This window comes from Penaeus monodon, chromosome 22 (assembly GCF_015228065.2).
Source record: "Penaeus monodon isolate SGIC_2016 chromosome 22, NSTDA_Pmon_1, whole genome shotgun sequence".
In the NCBI taxonomy this organism is placed as follows: domain Eukaryota; kingdom Metazoa; phylum Arthropoda; class Malacostraca; order Decapoda; family Penaeidae; genus Penaeus; species Penaeus monodon.
Genome location: NC_051407.1, coordinates 21,940,347 through 21,942,115, shown reverse-complemented (window position 1 = coordinate 21,942,115; position 1,769 = coordinate 21,940,347). Strand labels below are relative to the sequence as shown.

The window sequence follows — 1,769 nt, the reverse complement described above, 5'->3', positions numbered from 1 at the left end:
AGGTAAACAAAATTTAAGAGAGAAATAAGGATCAAGCAAAGAGAAGTCAAAATTTCAAAAATCATCTTGAATTAAACTGGATAAAACAGATAGAAGAAAACACCAAAATGTCGTCAGCAGAACTGTTACAACCGGCTACAGACCATCAGCCAGTACCTAGTACCATGTCACAAGGTCATGTGGCAGCATGGGGAGGTGCTGGACTGGCTACAGACCCACCAGTGACCTCCAATCCATGGATGTCATCGCAGACAACACAGACCAAGGAACAGTCCTCTCCTTCCTCCTTCCGTGATCTCATGTCAGAGGACCTAGCTCAGAACATCCAAGAGCAGTAAGTGGTTTTGTAGAAATTGAATTAAACCATTAAAGTTCATTTTCTCCCACAGTGTACTAGCATGTTAATTGAAATTAATTTTGAGTGTTAAATTAGATGGTCAAATGTTTTTTTTCTTTGTGAACAGAGAGAATGAGATGTACTACAAGGCACTAATTGGAGCAACTGATGTAAACAACATCTTCAGCCTTGGCAAAGTAGAGGATACATCAGAAGATTTAATCTTGGCACAGGTATTGCAGTATGAGTATGATCGCGAGTATGACCAGCAGTTGAATCGTGAAGAGAGGCACTACAATGGCAATTCTAAAGGTAGGTGTTTGCTAGAAATATCATGATAAGTCAGTATTAAGCAGATATGAATGGAAAGTAAAGATACTTGCAAAACAAAAAATATTGTTGTAATAGTAAAAGGAAGATTTTATTACAGATTCAGCTGCATATCCTGTACCTGATCTCTTTTATTTATTTTTTAAAAATCAGTTTCGGTGTCATTCAACAAGTTTAAGATATGCCCTGATTGGTATGGGCCTGATAGTGATGATGAACCTCAGGAACTGGATGAAGACAACAGAGATTTTGACTCTTTTGAGGTAATTATTCTGAAAAGATAGTGAACTGAATATTATATTTGCAAACCAATAATAAGTATCCTGTGTTTCATATGGGTTTATATATGTTATGTTTATTGTTAATTATTGCAGGGACTTTCAGGGAATTTACTGTTATCATTTATGAAATCTAGGTGTATTTGCTATTATATATACATGTTATTATCCATTCTTAGCTTGGTAGATATGTATTCTCTAATGTCATGTGAATGCTTCAGATATAAAGTGAGCGGATTAAAAAAGTCCTTAAAAAGCTGACAAAAGAGTTAACAAAGAAATGTACCTAACAACATTTAAGACCTAAAATAGCACTAGCATATTCTAAAAGAATAAATAATTTGATAAATGGTTTAATCATATTACTGACAAATACTAAATATTTGCAATTCATTCCATCTGATACATATAAGCCCCAGGGATTTGGTCCTCAACCAACTGTTGCTGGTGCAGATTAATTTTTGTGTCTTTTAGGCTAGTAAGTATGATAAATGTAAGTTATCTGTATGTAAACTTCTTGCCAAAATATAATAACAATTTATGCACAAGTTGATAATTTCTTTAATATACAGGCACGTGAACGTGAGGATCCAGTCATTCCAGCTTGTGGATATGTCAAGCATGGCAAGGGCATTGTGACCAAGCATGACCTTGCAATCAGCGGTCGTAAAAACGCTGAGCGAATCATGAACCTCCCCCCTGGAATAAACACAGGAGATGGTGGAGGATTTGACATGTATCTGTCAAACAAGGTTTGTGTTTGTTTTTGGTTAGCATATAGAGACTCCCTCTTGTTTTGCTGTTCATGGATACAGTGATACAGG

General features: G+C 35.8%; 1 protein-coding gene across 1 annotated transcript in view; it reads left to right on the top strand.

The window, feature by feature from the left end:
• Positions 1–1,769, top strand: part of LOC119586993 (serine/threonine-protein kinase RIO3-like) — a gene marked incomplete in the record, with an annotated part of 9,633 nt that overhangs the window by 1,091 nt on the left and 6,773 nt on the right. Inside the window, 4 exon segments of the mRNA XM_037935734.1 lie at positions 3–334; positions 465–649; positions 821–930; positions 1,518–1,697. Coding sequence (XP_037791662.1) covers positions 108–334; positions 465–649; positions 821–930; positions 1,518–1,697 — 702 coding nt within the window.